Source organism: Leiobunum rupestre, chromosome 9 (assembly GCF_980474605.1).
Source record: "Leiobunum rupestre chromosome 9, qqLeiRupe1.1.hap1, whole genome shotgun sequence".
NCBI lineage: Eukaryota > Metazoa > Arthropoda > Arachnida > Opiliones > Sclerosomatidae > Leiobunum > Leiobunum rupestre.
In genome coordinates, this window is record NC_143392.1 from 16,833,173 (window position 1) to 16,849,464 (window position 16,292).

Sequence of the window (16,292 nt, forward strand, 5' to 3'; positions counted from 1 at the left end):
CTATCGCCATCTAGCCGAATAAATTTCTGAAATGTTTTTTGAAGATTAATGACGTGCCAAAGTGACGTCTTAGGTCTTTTAATGAAAATGTCAATATTTACGTTATCGTTGTGACTCTTTTGCAAATCATGGAAATTCGAGGTTTTTGAAGGTAAATAAATGAAATTATTACATTTTTACGTTAAATTCGATACCATCAAATAATCATAAATACAATTTCCTCTCCTCAAGCATTTTTTTAATCCAAGTATGCAATGTCATATGCCAATTCGATGTCAAATTCCATTCGACGGCATGGAAGAAGCCCAACCTCCCATCATAGTTCAGCGGAGCAGGATTCAATGTCATCGTCTCATCATCATCACCACCACTCCCATCACTGCGATCCAGAATGGGAGGCGAAGGAAGAACTTAGGCTGCGGGAACTGGAAGAAGCAAGGGCCAGAGCAGCGCAAATGGAAAAGACCATGAGATGGTGGTCGGATTGTACGGCCAACTGGAGGGAAAAATGGAGCAAAGTTAGAACTGAGAGGAACAAAGCCAGAGAAGAAACTCGGATGCTTCGAGGAAAGCTGGAAATGTCCAGTAAAGAATGCAACGTTTTGAAAAGAGAGAGAGAAGAATTACTTGCGCAGGTGGAAAAACTTAGGAAGGACATAACTAAACTATCATCGTCGGTGGGAACTGAATCTGAAAGAACATATGACAAGCAATCAGACTCCACTTCCTTCCCTCCTCCGTGTCAACCATCCCAGTGTGGTGCTAGTGAAAGAGTGGTTGCTGAAAGAGATACAGGCAGTGTAACTGTTGATAAAAATAACGGCTCTCACAAATCTAGCCCAACTACAGCTGCAGCTCTAGATCCACTGAATAATAATAATCAGACCACCGAAGCTCTTTGCGAATCCGAGTTAAATGCATTAGGTCACCTGACTTTAAATCAAGATTTAGAGTTTCTAGATAAACTTTTTGGAACTAAAGCTTTAGATTCAGTTTCCCTTAGCAGTTTAAGCCCTACAGCTGATAAAAAGAGCCCCCGTTCTCTTCAAAGGAGTTCGAATGAAGAATGTAGTGGTCCTATCCAAGAACTCATAGAACAAAAAATTTCCATGTTGCAGCTAAGATTAGATGAAACCTCAAAGACAATAATTGCCGAAAGACAGTTAGTCCACATACTTTAAATTATTAATTTTTTTCCTAATTCAAATTTTTTTTTTATTAAAGGGAAAAAAATAAGCTTCTCAATAATATGGAAAAAGTACAATCTGAATTAAGCCATTTGCGGGCAAAGTATGATGATTTAAAGAAAACCAAGCATGACACAATAAAGGAGGTTGTTAAATAATTGGTAGTAATTCCAATATATCTTGAAATTTACTTCTGATTTATTTTCGCTTAGCTAAATCAGATTAAAGCGGAACATCAAGATGAATTGGACAGTATTAGGCTGGATTTGGAAGATGAGGCAAACAACAGGTCTAGTTTAGATCAAAGACTGGCTGAACTTCGCTCCGAATTAGAAAGATTACAAGCTGAAAATGCTGCAGAATGGGGAAGAAGAGAAAGACTGGAGACTGACAAACTTGCTCTTGAAAGAGAAAACAAAAAATTAAGAACACAAATTGAAGATTTGGAAGAAAGACTAGAAAGGAAAACTAAACAAATGACATCTGCTTCAGATTCCGATGTTAAAACACTTCAAATGGAATTGCACGAGAAAAATAAGGTTAGATCCATAGCTAATATATATATTAATATATTAAAAGTAATTTTTTCTTTTTGTTTAAAAATAGGAATTGGTGGATTTAAAGCACGCACACGGTAAATTAAAAAAGCTACTTCAAGACAAAACCACCGAATTATCTCACGCAACTCGCAGGTCTGAGCAATATGAAAGTGAAGTTAAAAAATTACGAGCCAGAATTGATGAGTTAAAGAAAGAACTGGCAGTTGCCGAGGATGAAGTTGACAACTCTCTAAACAGCATTCGGAAACTACAAAGAGCTAATGACGAATTACAGGAACAAATTGAAGGGTTGCAAATGCAAATTGAACACTTGCAAAGCAGGTGCGATGCTACTTATTTTAGCTTTTTTCTATCCTCACTTTCGATACTATTCTCCATTTACACTAATTATTTTTACATCTTTGTAACTTTGGTGTTGGGTCAAAAACTTTACTTTTACTACTCAGACTTGCTGGATGCTTAGAATTGGTTGATAATCAGGCTAATTTGGTCAGTTATCTTTTTGGACTAACCCAAAATTTATCCATCTTTGGTATATTTATTTAAATACGACTTGTTTTTCAGACTTCGGATGACTGGCAGCCACCTGCTCCTAAATCGCCTGCACAGCTCCAATCCTCGCCTGCAAGGAGAGCGTCTGAGTGAAGAGAATGCTGAATTCTGAAATAAAGCATTTAAATACTCCCATTTCGTAGGTGTATCACCGGCCTTGGCTTCTGAAAATGAACCAATTGCAGGCCATTTTCAACATGGTGATGGATTGAGATTTTTTTATCCCATTACCGAAACCTATACACTGTAAAATGCCATGAAAAAAGTACTAGTACCTGATTTTGGCCATTTTCCGAAAGAATTTTCTGCTATGCAATTACTCTTTTAAAGATAAACATTAAAGGCTCACCAATTCCTTAATTTTTTGTCCCCTGTTATCTATTTAACGCTATTTATTCTAATTTTTGGGGGTTATGTATTATTGGTGTTTTAACTTATTTCAATTATAATTTTATACGGTTCTGTTTTCAAGTTTTAAAGTAATATTGTATTATATTTTATAACGAGCCTCGAACTGAAGTTAATCTTGATTGAATGCTATTATGAAGTTTTTACAAATTTATAATACATTCCATATACTGGAAAATAAATATACTTCCTAACATATCAATAGCAATGGTGAATGTTAGGATAGAAACTAATTATACGTTTAATACTTAAGTGTGGAATTGAAGGTTACCTGAATAGAAAAAATAAGTTTATCGTTAGGCTATAGTAATGATGGGTAACCTTCAGTTCATATGAAAAAATATGTAATGCGGGTGAACTAGAAATTATTATGATAAAAATGTATCAACCGACTTATGTATAAACGCCATAGCTTATTTCTTTGATTTTTAATACAACAGGGTACAAAGCAAAAGCCATATTACTCTTAATACCACACAATCTGTGGATTGGAATTTAAATAAAAGACTTTGAAATGATAATATTTGTTTTATGCTTTCTAAGCTTAAAATATAGAAACACATCAAGAGAAACATTATCTAACAGCGTTTTTATTTAGCTGAATTTGCATAATGGGCATTTGACAAATACACATTACCATCGTACACGTATTAGTAATATATTGTTAGATAAATTATATTTCTCCCATTACAAAAAAAAATCAACGGAATGTTCTAAATTCTTTATAATATTACAATAATCTTTAAACTTCCTTTTGAGTTATTAAATATGTACAAAATTTACAACAAATTTTCAGGAAAGAAAAACTCAAAGCGTAAGCTCGGCACTTTAAGTTCAAAAGTGTGTTAAAAAGAGTGCTTTAAATCATAATAGTATAGATCTAAGTGCAATAACTTTCTCTGGATAAATTTTCTTTAAATAAAAACAATATATACAATAAATAATGCGTTTTAGTGGTGGTTATTATAATAGAAATAGAATAAAAAGTTAGGTATAGAATGATATGTGTAAGGTACGTAAAAAATAGTAATTTATAAAAAATTAAATTTTTATTAGAGGTGCCAATTAGATCAAATTCAATTCTAAGACTAGTACTTGTATATATGGCTTTATACTCCACAAAAATTATCTATTTTGCACCTTTAGTAATTCCATAGATTCTTTGTAAAAGGACCACCATAAAACTATATAAATCATTATGTAAACAATGATTTATATAACTTTACTTTGAAATACTTTAAAACCAAAGTACAAAATAGCTGTAGATCCTTTTTTTTTAAAAAAGAGGGAAAAATTAACTACAATTACTAAACGCTATTATTGTATATAATCACATCTGTTAACATAATTTTTTAGCGAATACACCTAGTTCATGATTGCCAACAGTGAAGAACAAGTTACATCACAAATGTATTGGAAGATTTTTCGCCTATCAACATTTTGGTTTGTTCCGATACCAAAACTAACTTTTTTTAAAATAAACTTTTTAACATGTAGCTATATTTTTAGTGCTTCAAATTTATAAAACGAAATTGGCACCGCTATCTATAAAATTTAGGGGCGTAAATCTGCATAGTCTAAGTACTAATACCTCAAAATTTAAGAGGCCTAAAACGGTATCTTTGGAACCAAAACCTATTTCCTTATCCCTAGGAATATTTTCTTCCATTCCTAATAATTCTATCTTCCGAGACACCAATTTCATTACTATTCACCCTAATCTATAAGGACCACCAGACAACAACGCACATTTGAGGCTTGGTTTTAAGTTTTGAGCTAAAAACGTTCTGACTAGGAATGATTCCTTTTTTATATATATCGCATTATGAACATCACAAAGAACGGTTTGATCCGCTCAATTAACACATGTTAAAGATGATTGTTAAGTAAAGAACACATTGTTTAACTAGATCTAGGAGACGGGTTGCGTTAGTTAAGCTCCTAGGCTAGATCAAACACGTTTCTCACATTAGGCGAGGCTATATTTTCAATCCAACCAGTGGATTATTTTTCACACCAATCTTTTTTAGAAAGCGTGAAGAAGGCCTAGGGCTTCCGCTGCCTTCATTCTTACATCCGGATTCGAATCCTTCAGCATAACGATTAAAGCTGAATATAAAATATTTTAAATAAATACAGATATTAATTGACAAAAATATCTAAAGCAATACAAAAGCAAAACGTTACAAAAAGCTTACTTGAACAGACTTTATCTTTAGACATTGAACTTTGTTTCTCCAAAGGTAAATTTCCCAAAAGATAACCTAATTGAATAAAATAATTTGATTCAGAATGTCAGTTTCCGCTATTTTTAATTAAATTAACAATACATACCTAATAGAACAGCTGCGTTACACTGAATTATGCCTCTTGAATTCTTCAAATAAGGAACAGCGTTATTTACGTAACAAGACAGTCTGTCTGGAAAATCTGAAATCTAGGATATAGGATTGATTAAATATCCAAGTGGCGATTTCTCAGATCAGTTATGAAAAATTACAAAAAACACATCTTACAATAGCTTTAGTCAAGTCCTTCATAAATTCACCATAGTGTAACTGAGCTTTATCCAACAAGTATTTTTGGAACATTTCACTAGTTAGAGTTTCTCCAAGAACAGGTCCTAAAAGTCTCAATGTGTTTTTGCAAGCCTAAATTAAAAAAATTTAAATGTTTACACATTTATGTAAAATAATGAAGGTTGAAAAGTGCAGTACTTTAACTACAGATGAATTATCATCATTAAGATGTAGTAATAACGTAACAAAGTTACTATGAACTTGCTCAACAAATGCTTCCTTTGAAGGACCCATTCCAAAACGAGTGAGATTTCCAAATAGAGTAAATGCCACAGCACGAACTGGTGCTTTATCCTAAAGAAAAAATGCTTTAACAAAAAATGAAATTATATTTAAAAAACATTATATCTTACTTTGTCAAACATGGGTCTTATACGTAGAGTAATATTGACCAAAATGTCGCGCACATCTTCTTCGTCAACTTGGGCCAGAACGGATGATAAACCACTCATGGCTTCTAGCGTGATGTCATTTTCAGGATCATCTTTGTCATCCATACCAGCCATCATAGCAGAAAGAACGGTTGTTGAATAACGATGCACCTAAAAAATCAGACATAGAAATGAATATTTGTATCTTATACTTATTACACTAAACACCAAACACACTATCCAAAAAATACTGAATAGAAAACCACATTGTTTTGTACGAGCAAAAATACTAAATTATGCTTTGGTTCTACTAATGAAATAATATCGCATCCACTTCATACACAAATTATAAGCTAGTCACCCATTTTAATGCGAATAACTATTAAGGGGCTTTTTGGAATGGGACATAGGAAAACAACATTAAGATAACAGTGAAGTTTAAAATGGCATAGTATTTGCAGACAAACATCCAGATGCAAAATAACGGATAAGGAAAAGAATCAAGTTTCCAGGGTGGGGTTTTTCTGTCGCTTTTGTTCATAAGAAACTTACCCCCATCCAAGAATCCTCATTGGATGACTTCATGATCGCATTGGGCGAGGCCATAAATGCAGAAATTACGTTATTGTAATCTGCATGCCAGTGACAGCAAGGCTTTTTGGTAGGCGGGAAAGGGGGAAATGTGGGCACACAAAGGTCCACAGTATTAGTCGCACACATGAGACAGTTAATGGTTAAACAATACTTCAAATAAATAGGTAAAGCCTCCCACCAAAAACAGAAATAGGAAGTTTTCCAATGTGCAACTTTCTCAGGTAAATGTTATATCTACTAATTGCAAAAACTCCCCACAACAATCATAAATAATTAATTGGCAAGAACTAAGAATATTCACCCAAATACTGTAACTTTAAAGAAAAACAACCACTATGGCATTTTTTGGATAAAAATTTAACAGAAACTAAACATACTTTAAACACTAATTTTAAGCTGAAGTGTTTAAAAACCTAAGTTTATACCTGCTCTTTGTCAACATTTCCCATGCACCCGAGACCTTTAATGCAAAGACGCCGGACACTTTTGGAGCTGTCCACCAAATGACCAAGAAGACTGTTGATCAGTGGCTCACTGAGTGTTTGATTTCCTTCGAAACTTTGAGCCAAAAGTTCAGCGAAGACTGAAATTGTAGCAATTCTTTGCGCTTCATAAGGGCTGTTTAATGCCCCATTTAAATTGGCTATAATTTTAGGTATTTGATGAGGCCAGTTGATACACACAGACCTTTATAAAGGAACAAAATGATATTTTCTGTCTATTTTGGAAGACAAAGTGTCTTTTACCTAGCCAAAGCAGCCATTGCCTCAGGGTATTTGTCCTCATCTTCCATGGTAACCCAATATCCATTGTCTGTTAAGTCATTTAATATTGCGTCCTGACGAGCGCAGAGTAGGAAAGACTTGAATGCTTCTATTGCGCATCTAACGGGCATCAACTTAGAAGCTTTGTCATTTATGGCTCGGGTGACTCCACCGGATGAGTCTTTCCGCCTTCCAGAAGATGCTTCTGTAGGGTTTGCAGGTTGATAAGCACCAACGTACGTAGCAGTCACAAGCAAAAGAGTGGAGAAGATTTTGTTGAAATTTTCCTTGGCATAGGGTTCCATTTCAATCACCAAGAAAATTTCCCTAAGCGCAGATACAGCCTAATACAATAATGCAAGTCATGTATTTTACAGCCTTTACAACTAAATTCAGTACCAATCTTACAGAGAGTGTGTGAAGAGAAGCAACGCTTATGGTATGTTTGCTGTTTCGAGAATCTTGTAGGTTTTCAATCAACTGTTCGTCCGTTAGAGTGTCCAACAGATGATCCATAATATTTTTTCCCAACCCAGCTTCTCTCGCAACTTCCTTCCAGCTGTCAATAACTTGTTTGGAAAAAGGTAACGAAGAGTGCAAAAGTGTAGTCACAACTGGTGCCAGATGGTGCTGAGCTAATGAACGTAGCGCGCACAGCGTTCCCATTCTCGTGTTATGACATGTCATCGACTCTAACTGATGTTCTATTAAATCAACAGTATGTGGAACCTACAATTCATAATGCAAGAATGAAAAACAGTCACACGAAACATAAACCTAATCACATAAAACCTTACTTCGGTTCTTAATTCATTTCCTTTAGCTTTAATTATTCCATTTAAAACCACACTGGCCCCGGAAGAGCTATTTGGATGGAAGTCCGACAGGCCTTCAATTAAGGACTCCACAAGGAAAGCCAATTGATCAGTGGAAATTGCTTTCGATATAATCTAAAAATATTTATGTTTCTTAAAACACCACACTAAAACCCAAATAGAATGTATGGTATATACTTTGGCTAACTCATTGGTAATTGTAAACAAGGAAGATGGATCATCATTGGAAGCTAGTTTCTCTAGCTCTTTCAAAGAAGTCAAGGAAGTGTCATGTTCAGAGATACGACTGTGATTGCATATCGTAATAACTGCGGATATGCATCTCAATGCTACTATTCTTACTGAAATTTTAGGGTCAGTACAGCGTGGAACCAAAAACCCAAGTATACTCCCCATCGTTGTGAAAACTGAAAAATTCTATTAAGAAATTGATTAATTATAACATATAATAAAAAAAAATCTTCATTGAAACATACAGAGGGATCTTGGTTAAGGAGGTAAAGTTTCAGTAAAATGAGACACGACTCTATACACTGCTCTCTTTCATGATCGAGTCTTGATCCCAGCCACGGTTTTTGTGCCTGTGAAATATTTTCTATTTTATAATTATTGATAATGATGGACTCAAACCAATATGTGATCTGTATCAATTACTGATATCGTGAATTTACTGATTAATTGCTAAATTACTAATTAACCAGTTATGTAAAATAAAAGTATCACACAGAGGGGAATAGATGGTGCTTTTGTGATACCCAATAACCTTGAGTATAGCTAATGTATTAATGCTAATGCTACATTATTTTACGGATAAAAAATCAGTTTCTATAACTGTTAAAAATTGGTATTAATTAAATTACAATATCGGCAAATATTAATCAATGAATTAAAGTTTCAAAACTTAAACATACTCTCAATATAAAACAGAGATTATCAGGTGTTTTTTCCTTTAAAAGTAACTGCTGGAGAAAACAGTTGAGAGATTCTAAAGTAGTGGCAAGAAGTTGACCATAATCTTCTACTTCCTCTACTTCGTCTTTGGGCTTGTTAAGAGAAAACTGCTCCACGGGAATCGGATATATTGCTGCTGCAGCAGTTTGAATTAATGTGAGTTTATCATTTGAACCTAAATCAGGTTCTAATGCTCTAAATTATTTAGTAATCAAGGGAAAAAACAAATTGAAATAGTTTCAATTAATTTGACAAGGAAAGGATACACTAAACTAGCAGCTGCCATCAACGTCAAAGATCTTATGTTAGTCGATAGAGAAGTTCCACTTTCAGATTTTAGAGTGCTTTGCATCTGAGATAGAAGTTCATTGCGTGAATTGAAGATGAAAAGTTGTTTCAAGTGGTTGGGGTGAAGTGACTCTGCTATCAGTCTTACAGACTGAAGCATACACTGTTTAACACTCAATTCCTAAATTAATAAAGGTGATTTTGAAAATTAATCTATGATGACTAGCTAGATGAGTAAAATTTACCCTTGAAGACTGATAAAAATTAGCCATGCTCCTTAAAATTGGCGTCTCAATTCTTGTAGTCAAAATTGGGGTTGGAGCGTTCATAGCTAAATATCCATAAGTCAAAATAACGGTTGACTTGACCTTGTCTTGCTCTGTCTCTCCGCGAAAATCCTACAATTTATAAAAAAAAAACTCAGTGCATGGATCACAAAAAGTTGGTTCGCTCAGTAAAAGGTACCATAATAAAGCTCAATAAGCCACTATTCTTCTTCTGTTCTTCCTTAACAACATTCTCAAGTTTGACCAAAACTGCGTCAAGATGGGACGACCCACAATAACCAGCAGCTAGGGCACAACCCTAAAGAAGTACATAGTTTATAAATCCTACTAGAATTAAATCAACAGAAGTTATCAGATAGCAATAGCTATAAATGTAAGTGGCCAGTTCCCAATGAGTCTCTTTCCCTAAACCGCACGTTTTTTAAAGAGCAAAATGTTTCTGGGCAAGGCAGTAAGCCTCTCCCTGAAAAGCAAAGAAGCACATGCGTATTAGCTGTTTTAAAGGAAGAAGTGTGGCTGACAATAGATGGCGTAAGAACCGGAACCACACCATTCCGGTTACGGAAAATGCCACTTAAATATTAAAACTTCTCCGATAACTTAATTTACTTTCGATTCTTCAAATGTTTGGAAAACATACTTCTCTTTCTAGTGGGTTTGAGTGCTGAACACCGTCAAATATGGTATCAAGGGCATTATTTACAAACTGTTTGTTCGATACTCTCTTTAAAACAATTCCTAAAATACTGAGTAGAATGCACTGAAAAAGCAATAAATCTTTAGTTTATACTCGATCCTTAAATTGTTAACAATGCGGAAAATAACCTTATCTTCAGAAACGCTATGATACAAAGGTAATTGTGCCAAAAGGGCCTTTCCAAATTTAATAGTCCAATCTTCCCGGTCAATTTCTTCCAGCGATTTGGACACCAAGTTCAATAGACTTTCTTTCCATTCCACCTGGTTCCAGTTAGACAAATCATCTGCGGCTAATCGAATGAATATGATATGCACTTCTTCACCAATAATGTTTTTACAACCAAATCCGAATTTTGTAATGGAACGCACCTTCAAGCCTTAAAAGCATTTGGGGTATGTTTGTGTCCCACAGCGCCATTAAATTTCTGTCAATCAATGGCGTAATAGCTCGTAAACACCTGAGAATGCAAGAACCTCGGTTTCGACCTTGAAATGGGTGACCTAAGAGCACAAAGAGTCTAGCCACAATAGTCGGAGGTTTTGGAATATTTGCTAAAACCAATTATAATTTATATTAGCATCATGAAAATCACTGATTTACTCGAAAGTGAAATAAAAAAAACCAACTATTATTTGAAAAGTCAATATCAAAATCTGGGCTTTGTTCGTCACGTTTTTTGCTTGCCAAATAAGAGATACTTTTGCAAACGGGTCCAATAGCAGCTGTTAATTCTTCAGGTAATAAGCATTCAAACAAATAAGGCCATAAAACCTTCTCCATTTTATCAACAGTGGTCGTTAAGAGATGCAAAACATTCTCGCACATGGATCGTAAAGCCTCGTTACTAACATAATCAGCATCCGGTGGCCTCTTTACCTATAAATTTCCCTTTATTATATTTCAATCCACTGAAAACCAACTGAGGTCGTTTTAAAACTTGCCAACAGTTCATCGGGTAAAGCACACTGTTGAATTATAAAAGAGACCATTGGTTGTGAACCTTCCATTTCTAAGTGGCCATGATGGGCCAGAGCCACAATAACTTGAGCCAGAACCTTTTTCACCTTCAAAAATTTAAATATTTAAAGAAAATTCCAAAATACTATTTTACTGGTTATTGGTAAAATAGACAGTCTAGTACACTAAACATGTAAAACGTTATTAAGAAAAAGATTACTATTATACAATAGAAAAGTGTTTACTTAAAACCCACTAAGGCTGTTTCTACATCGTAACTGACATCATCATCGTCATCAGGCAAACACAGAAAATCAGTTAGGACATCGAAATGGCCATAATTGTTATTACTTAAACGCTTTTTTACGGTACAATAATGGTCTTTTTTTATTACTTTTTACACCTTTTCAAAAACATACCTTATTATTAGGATCACTTATGATGATTTTTAAAGCGGATACAATATTAGGGATTTTGCTGGTGATTTGAGACTCTAAAGTAAAGGGTTTACTTTAAAGCTCGTGATTATATAAAAAACAAAATATGAAATCGCACCACTGGAATTGATGAGATGTTTCAATATGCTTAAGGCCCCAATGCGCGTTCTTTCGTTGTTGTTCTCTAATCGTTGTAGAAGAAAAGTCACCAGACGATCACAGAAAGTTGAGGAAGGATGAGACACTTGAAGTAAAAAAAAAATGATTTAGCACCACTAGTTCTTGATTAATAAAAGGGCTAAAACTAACCAAGAACAGTAAAACATCTCAAGACTTCATTATGGTTTTTAACGCTCGAAGGCTGAGAGTAGTCAGGTAAACCACAAACCTTATAAAAGATTCGAAAATGAATTATAAATATACCACGAATACATTGCTAATTAACTTACTTGAGGAAACAAAATAGCTAAAATATTTTCTATCTGAGTCTCCAACGAGGCACTTTGTAGCTTAGCAGCTGCGTCCAATACCATACATAAACCTTCTGTCACGGGTAATGCCTCCTGCTGTTTCTTGTACAAAGCTAAAATACCAGGAATGGCTTTCTGAAGAGTCTCGTCAATTTTTTCCCTCCCTAACAGCGGTGTCATATGCCCCAAAGCTTGAACCACCTCGGCCCTAACCTAGAATGAGAAAATAAATTTATTTAAAATGTTCTCGAATCATTTAATTGCAATAAAACAAACCTTAGATTCTCTAGACTGTAGCCAACTATTAAATAGAATGTCGTAAGCACTGCCTATTTCGGAGGAGAAGACTTCCTTTTTGACAGAGGGGTCAGGGGCTTTTTCCAAATTTGCTAAATACTCCGTTACAGATTCGGCAAACCTAGCAAGAGCTACAAAAATGACAATATTATTTTGTTCGTTCATTTCAAATCACGTTATTATGGAAATTAATTTACCGTAAGCGAACACTAGTTTCATGTTCTCCTGCTTTATCATACCAAGCATTGGAAGTGTCGTTCCCAATATAGCTTTCAAATAAGGAACCATATGGAAAACTGGGTATTAAAAATATTAAGTTAATTTCTCAAACAACACATCTTTTTTAAAAAAGTGAAAGAAGTACCATTGGACGTAGATAAATTAGCTAAGGTTTGTACGACATAAAAATGAGGAATGACACCTGGTTGAAATTTCAACAGCAGGTATTCCATTACTGCATCTAAGTACTTGTGTCCAATTGAAACTAGGATACCACTGGCGGCAGTTTGCCACTCTTGTACCACCTCCTATTTATTTATTTTTATATAATTATTTCAAATTCTGTAAAAATTTATTTGTTTAATTCTTACCTTGGTATTGACCATTTCTTCAATTGCTAATTTAATAACATCACGAATTAGAGAATCTGATAATTTTTCGGCGGAATCACTACATATTCTTTCCATTACATTTAATATCAAAATCCTATGGGTAATAGGTAGCTAGGAAATTTAATAAAAAATATAAAAATTGTGGTTGAAAAAAATTGTATCTAGATTTTCTTCTTACCTTTTTATGTTTAATAATATACGTATGACAACTACTAAGAACCAATTCCGGTTGACTCTTTCCAATAGTGTACAAAGAATTACTGATAGATCGACATACAGATTCATTTTTGTCAAAAATGGAGTCTAACAGGGCTAAAACAGTAGCTGATAATTTCAAAATATTGTTAATTAAAATTCAACTTTTTAAATTTATGAAACAGTTGAAGACCATTTTTTCTGAAAAATGCATAATTTAGCTAATTTACTAATAAATGATCTCTTCTGTTTTTGGGCAAAACATTTTAAAGGTCTTACTGTCTAATTGACCACAAGACGCAACCAGGGAATCTTCACCGAAGCCAGGCATTTCAAAATTTATAAAGTTACAAAATATATAGTTACGAATCCTCCTCTTTAATAACCTGCAATTAAGATTTCTGAATCACTGAAACTGAAGTACTGAGCAATATCAAAACTAAAATTTAAAACAAGACACTAGCGCTTCGTCTTTGGGTCTAATAGGCGTATTTATTTGCATTTTAGACAAATTAGACTAAAAAATGTGGATGTATTTTCACTCGAAATCAGTCAATATTAAACAAGCAAGATGACATTATTTTAATATAAGCCTACTCCTACAGCTCTTTTTCACTGCACAGCTAGTGAAGAGCAGGCAAGGCCCTGAAGTACAACACGGAATTATTGCAAGACAAGCAAAAACAACGAATTTTAATCAATTAAAACTATAGATAGTAAGTTTATAATTGCATACCTGACATAAAGAAAAGAAACTTACGTCTAATTCCAGCAATTGAACTGAAGGAAATCACTGATGAATGACGATTCATTAGGTCAAAATCACATGACAAATTGTGTCTTCCCCTTTATCCCCTCTTTCGTCTAGGCCCGGCCCGGCCACGCCTCCTCTCCCCCACAACCAAAAACCCTTACGCTAAAATTGCTTAAGGCACGGCCCGGATAAAGGTTATATAATATAATTTTTGTTTCGTACAAAATTTATTTACATAAACGAAATGGTATTTAAGAGCCAAGCATTGCATATCGTTCAAATCGCGACTATCTTAAATTTTTGTTAATCTTTTAACATAGTATTACAAACATAGTTCCCTGTAATATACCTATTGTTATTTTTTTTTTAACATTTATTCCTTCCTTTTCTCCCTTTTTATTAATATTATTATTTAGTATATACCTACTGTATTGTCTTGGACTTACCGCTACATATAAGCTATCCTAGCTTCGTGGTTTTTTTTATATCAAATAAATGGGGAAACTTCATTTAAAAAAGGACAAAAGAAAAAGAAAAAAAGACATTATTAGGCCAAAACTATTCCCTCACTTTGGGACAAAAAGAGTACACCTTTTAGCCCATACTACCAACTTCTTCCATACAATAACAGCCAAACTGTATTTCCTAAAAATGACTCCAAAACTAGCGAATAGTTTTCGCCTAATATTTCACCATAATGTAAAATACCAATTTATTTTACACCCATAGGTGCTGATACACCCCATCATTTTTATATTTCCTAATTTTTCTAAAAACAAAATTGATATAAAATAAATATTGGAGCAAAATGTTTTTTAAATTATAAATTTCTAATGTCAAAAATAATAGTAACTTTAGGTAAAATTATTTATTTAATGCAAATAATGCTCATCTTTCACTGTGAATGAGTTTGTGAGAAACACATTGCAGTAGCAGTACATACTAAAGACCTTAAAGACCCTAATCTTTTAACAACTGCTTCAATAATGCAAGATAAATCTACAGTATAATTCAACACTTTCTTAAAGAACTTGTACAACTTTTCTATATTTTAAGACCTTTTTTAATTATCTCAAGGACCGTTATATCTACAAGCGCAAAGCTTTTGAAATTGGAACAGAAATTTAGATTTTTGTATATAAATTTAAATAAAATTCCCTTAGTTTCTAATCCTTCCACCTCTTATTCTCATAATCGTATTTTGAAGCGAGTCCTTCAATTGGATCCACTTTCATATCAATCATTCTTTGAAGCTGAGCTGCTTTATACTCATCTCCAAAAGTGTGTGGAAGGGGTGGGTAAACTGGAATTAAAACCCCTCATTATTGCTCAAACACAACAGTTATAATCTATTGAGATTATTTACCATTTTTCTTCAGCCAAATGTATACCCAAAACATAAGTGAAATTCCTACTAAAGTAACAGCAGTGATAGATTTCCATTCGCCAGTTGGGGCTTTCATTTCAGCAAATGTTTGACAAAAGCTTGCCCGATACACTAAAAAATCATAATAAAGTTATATAATAGAGGGAAATAAATGGAATTTAAACTTACAAGCTTTCTTATCATCCAAAGATAGTTTTTTCCAGTCTCCTTTCTCCTTTTCTCTAAGTGCTAAAACTTCACCAATTGGTTCCTTAAACCTAATGGCTGGCATTGGATAATCCAAACGATCAATGTAGTGTTCATCTCCATTAATTCCGTAACCAACTACTTCTCGGTTTCCAATTTTCGACTTTGAGCTTAATGAAGCACATGGTTGTAGTAATCGGACTATCGCATTTTTATTTAACAATGTTTTTGTTGTCAATTTGCACAACTTCGAAGCCATCCCTAAAAAAATAATAAATAAGTTTTGACCTTAAGCTTTTATTCCGGCTCTTGTGATTTTATCTAGCATAAAACTATTCCCCCCTCCCCAATTTCCGACCCTTTTTAACCTTTATTACGCAATTTAGTCTAAAAGGGACAAGGCTTAGCGTTTCAGAAATAAAATATTAAACTAGGATATTGATTAATCAACCTATTTGAAAATAATTAAAATTCATAACATTACCTTAAGTTTTGGTTTTAATAAGTCGTTATTGAAAAATAAGTGTTTATATTCGAGCCTTTTAAAGACAAAAGTTCCAAACTTCCAAGTTCCAAAGCACGGAAGAAGCGAACTCAAGGATCAATACCATAGAGATAGAAAAGAAATAGAGGCATTATTGTATCTGGCGAAGTTGACCGTGAGTGCCGACCCCCTTTTCGCCAATGTAGGAAGCCATGAGATGGGCAGATTACGTGGCGCCATCGATGCGCGGTGAAATTAAATACATTATGCCTTTTTGAAAACCAACTGTATTTTGATGTAAACAAAGAAAGGATAGATGGCGATGCAAATTCTACCCATCTCCGCTTTCATACATGCGCGGGGGGGGATGAATTTTCCCGGTCAAAAACAGGGGCGGCTTAACGCGGTAATCTTCCCTCTATTTCTTTTCTATCTCT

At 34.1% G+C, this 16,292-nt stretch overlaps 3 protein-coding genes across 7 annotated transcripts; 1 reads left to right on the plus strand and 2 right to left on the minus strand.

Moving 5' to 3' along the window:
* The first annotated feature begins 56 nt into the window (after positions 1 to 56).
* Positions 57 to 3,177, plus strand: LOC149926717 (coiled-coil domain-containing protein 102A). Of its 3 annotated transcripts, XM_090157586.1 has the most exons (7): positions 57 to 151; positions 232 to 1,162; positions 1,225 to 1,333; positions 1,400 to 1,726; positions 1,794 to 2,068; positions 2,194 to 2,236; positions 2,312 to 3,177. In XM_090157586.1, the coding sequence occupies exons 2-7, from the start codon at positions 255 to 257 to the stop codon at positions 2,390 to 2,392; spliced, it is 1,743 nt and encodes a 580-aa protein (XP_090013712.1). In that variant the 5' UTR covers positions 57 to 151; positions 232 to 254; the 3' UTR covers positions 2,393 to 3,177. The 3 variants fall into 3 exon arrangements, with proteins under 3 accessions (XP_090013712.1, XP_090013713.1, XP_090013714.1); XM_090157587.1 differs by lacking the exon at positions 2,194 to 2,236; XM_090157588.1 differs by lacking the exons at positions 2,194 to 2,236; positions 2,312 to 3,177 and having other exon boundaries at positions 1,794 to 1,821; positions 1,880 to 2,062.
* A 114-nt stretch (positions 3,178 to 3,291) lies between these two features.
* c11.1 (maestro heat like repeat family protein c11.1) lies at positions 3,292 to 13,938 on the minus strand. 3 transcript variants are annotated; one of them, XM_090157579.1, is made up of 33 exons: positions 13,805 to 13,938; positions 13,324 to 13,430; positions 13,028 to 13,173; positions 12,829 to 12,960; positions 12,603 to 12,765; positions 12,436 to 12,534; positions 12,218 to 12,369; positions 11,921 to 12,154; positions 11,781 to 11,859; positions 11,590 to 11,715; positions 11,454 to 11,527; positions 11,019 to 11,141; positions 10,704 to 10,953; positions 10,446 to 10,628; positions 10,203 to 10,360; positions 10,018 to 10,137; positions 9,556 to 9,675; positions 9,336 to 9,488; positions 9,069 to 9,271; positions 8,763 to 8,997; positions 8,328 to 8,432; positions 8,029 to 8,268; positions 7,813 to 7,965; positions 7,424 to 7,744; positions 6,998 to 7,359; positions 6,677 to 6,938; positions 6,210 to 6,311; positions 5,640 to 5,828; positions 5,425 to 5,580; positions 5,224 to 5,358; positions 5,042 to 5,144; positions 4,906 to 4,971; positions 3,292 to 4,816 (listed from the first exon to the last, which is right to left on the minus strand). In XM_090157579.1, the coding sequence occupies exons 2-33, from the start codon at positions 13,373 to 13,375 to the stop codon at positions 4,734 to 4,736; spliced, it is 5,079 nt and encodes a 1,692-aa protein (XP_090013705.1). In that variant the 5' UTR covers positions 13,376 to 13,430; positions 13,805 to 13,938; the 3' UTR covers positions 3,292 to 4,733. The 3 variants fall into 3 exon arrangements, with proteins under 3 accessions (XP_090013705.1, XP_090013704.1, XP_090013706.1); XM_090157578.1 differs by having other exon boundaries at positions 10,203 to 10,366; XM_090157580.1 differs by lacking the exon at positions 6,210 to 6,311 and having other exon boundaries at positions 10,203 to 10,366.
* A 900-nt stretch (positions 13,939 to 14,838) lies between these two features.
* On the minus strand, positions 14,839 to 15,965 carry LOC149926719 (cytochrome c oxidase subunit 4 isoform 1, mitochondrial-like). The gene is made up of 4 exons (XM_090158367.1): positions 15,856 to 15,965; positions 15,354 to 15,632; positions 15,165 to 15,296; positions 14,839 to 15,101 (listed from the first exon to the last, which is right to left on the minus strand). Exons 2-4 carry the CDS (start codon positions 15,628 to 15,630, stop codon positions 14,965 to 14,967), a joined length of 546 nt encoding a protein of 181 aa, XP_090014493.1. The 5' UTR covers positions 15,631 to 15,632; positions 15,856 to 15,965; the 3' UTR covers positions 14,839 to 14,964.
* Between the last annotated feature and the right edge of the window lie 327 nt (positions 15,966 to 16,292).